Source organism: Vollenhovia emeryi, unplaced genomic scaffold (genome assembly GCF_000949405.1).
Source record: "Vollenhovia emeryi isolate VEMERY1.0 unplaced genomic scaffold, V.emery_V1.0 DF939875.1, whole genome shotgun sequence".
NCBI classification, from domain to species: domain Eukaryota; kingdom Metazoa; phylum Arthropoda; class Insecta; order Hymenoptera; family Formicidae; genus Vollenhovia; species Vollenhovia emeryi.
Window position 1 is genome coordinate 1 of NW_011966491.1, and position 2,891 is coordinate 2,891.

General features: G+C 41.4%; 1 protein-coding gene across 1 annotated transcript; it reads left to right on the forward strand.

The window, feature by feature from the left end:
* Positions 1-595: 595 nt before the first annotated feature.
* Positions 596-2,337, forward strand: LOC105556642. Its single transcript, XM_012003737.1, has 2 exons — positions 596-1,494; positions 1,572-2,337. Exons 1-2 carry the CDS (start codon positions 596-598, stop codon positions 2,335-2,337), a joined length of 1,665 nt encoding a protein of 554 aa, XP_011859127.1.
* Positions 2,338-2,891: the final 554 nt, after the last annotated feature.

Below are 2,891 nucleotides of genomic sequence, written 5' to 3' on the forward strand. Positions count from 1 at the left end.
CTGACTTTTGCATTGCAATACCTCCACTCCTGGAGCACGTAGGAGAAAAGTAAAAACACTTTTATTATGCAAATCGTACTCAAGCTATCGATTAAGCGCAGTCTCAATTTCGTCGGATCAGCCGTTGTTGAGATCCGAAAATCTGAAGGCCCGTCAACTCGTGTACTCGCGTAAACTTACACGGTCGGTCTCGCACGCGTGTACTAGCTACGCTTACACTTGGCGCGAGACACTATCGTGTCTCGTGATTTCTCCTTAGTTTAAGGGGGCTAGACAGGGTGAAAATTTTTTTTGACCAAAATATTTTTATTGGCTTAAAATATTCCTTAGGGTGTCTATTTTCAATATTCATTCATATAAAGTTGGCCTTAAACTTTATAATCTGTTAAAATCGCGATTTACTGCAAAGGGTTCTGACGTGCTCAGAGCGTACCGGAGCGCTCGGGCCCGATCGGTATATTGTTTTATGTAACGACGAAGTAGAGGCCCTGTTAGTTATAATTCGTATTACAGAGGGCAATAGTGTCAACTAAGACTATATTTACAATAATATTTCGCTTGTTTTTCGTGTTGTTTACAACGTGAGTGACTAAAAATGGCTAACAGACGTGTTTATTCGGGTAAAAAAGGGTCGAGAATGAATAATAACCGTACTCAAGACAGGCCGATTGGTAAGCGGAAGCCAATTAATCGGTTTTGTACGGAGCGTGAAACTGAGAGTGTTTCGACTTCGGCGAAGAAATTGCGAATGGCTGCAAGAGACTATGAAATTCATGTGGATCAAAGTTTTGGCTATCGATTAATCGAGTTTATGTCTGTGTTTGCTGCAATCGCTCAATTAGTTGTGTGTAAAAAGTGTGGTTCGGAAGTTCGATTTGCAGAAGCGAGTGTTCGAGGCCTAGGATTTAAAATCGCTGTTTCTTGTGATGGTTGTGTCACTAGTTACATAAACTCTTGTCCTTTAATTCGCAACGCATACGAAATCAATCGCCGATTAACTTTTGCTATGAGACTAATTGGAATTGGAGCAAATGGTATAGCAAAGTTTTGTGCGTTCATGTGTTTGCCAAATCCGATATTCAGATCATTCTACAACTCAGTAATTGATGCTATTTCTATCGCGACCGAAGCTGTGCGTTGTATGTCGATGAAAAAAGCAGCTGCTGAAGAAAAACAGTTGTCGGATCAAGATGGACAGAAGAACGGAATAACGGTATCGGGGGACGGGACCTGGAAGACAAGGGGATTTTCTTCATTGTTAGGTGTAACAACCCTCATCGGCTGGCGCACAGGTAAAGTCGTCGATCTGCAAGTGAAATCTAAATTTTGTAAAGCCTGTGATGGTAGAAAAGATCAAGAAGGCACAGCAGAATTCGAAGAGTGGTATGAAACTCATAAAGATAAATGTCAACGCAATCACGAGGGATCGTCAGGAAAAATGGAAGTGGACTCTGTCGAAATGTTCGAGCGCTCTGAAACTTTACACGACACGAAGTATGCACTTTACATTGGCGATGGAGATAGCAAAACATTTAAGGGGATTCTTGATGCTAAGCCGTATAAAGATTTAGTCGTTCAAAAAAAGAATGCATCGATCACGTACAAAAACGTTTAGGCAGGCAACTACGTCAGTTGGTCAAGAAAACGAGGGGTCTTGGCGGTAAAAGCAAACTAACTGGTAAATTGATCGACGAGTTATCAATCTATTACGGGCTGGCTATTCGACGCAATACGAAATCCGTCGAGAACATGAAGAAAGAAATCTGGGCTACTTTGCATCACAAGATATCAACGGACTTAAAACCGCAGCACGAGAAGTGTCCGCAAGGCGCAGATTCGTGGTGTACGTGGCAGAGGGCAAAAGCTTCTGGACAGCTCGCCGACTACCAACACAAACCTGCAATGAGACAGGAAATTTTCAATGCTTTACGGCCAGTATACGAGGAACTAACGAGGGATGATTTGCTGCAACGTTGTCTGGGCGGATACACCCAAAACAACAACGAGTGTTTCAATTCGACATTGTGGTCGATGGCGCCGAAAACAGTGAACACTGGCAAAAAAATCGTTGATATTGCCGCCGATTTGGCCACATGCAATTTCAACGATGGCTTGAAGAGTATAATGGAAGTCATGCAGGTCCTCGAACTCAAAATCGGACCTACTTGCAACGATTTCTGTCTCGAAGCCAACTCCCGACGTATCCAACAAGCTGACCGAAAGATGACCGACGCCGCTCAAGAGGCTCGTAGGGCTATTTTATCAACTCGGAAGAGCTTGGACCAGCAGGATATCGATAGAGAAGGCCAACTGTACGGTGCCGGCATTGCCGATTAAAGGTTTGTTCAATTTTAGTATTAGAGAACACAAGTTGAAACTTTAAACGCGTTTTTCTCAAAACGACATTTTTGAAATTGGTGGGACAAATAACTCTTGCAATTTACATGCAATTACGTTCTAACTTGGTTTAACTTGTTTGTCGGCGTTTTTTCTATGGAAGTACATACGATTTTTTCGATATCTTTTAATTTCGATTTTAGGTGCAGCTTTTTCTGCCCATTTTTTTGGTCGAAAAAATTGACTTTTTTTCAATATGCCGCCATTTTGTCAAAAATCATTTTTTTTCAATTTCCGTATGTACTTCCAACGAAAATATCATCAGCTTCAAGGTAGTTTTTAAAATTTTGTTTGAGGTGTAAAATTACGGCCGCCAGATGTCCCACCGATCACCCCCGTACTCCGCGCAGGCCTTTATTGGACGTGGTGCAGCGGTCTCGAGGAGCAACTTTTTTAGCAATAAAAAATGTTTCTAAACATTTCAAAGTATGTAAAATAAAAATCGAAAGTCAAATATGTTTTAACTTTGTTACTTTATTGAAAAAAAAATCACG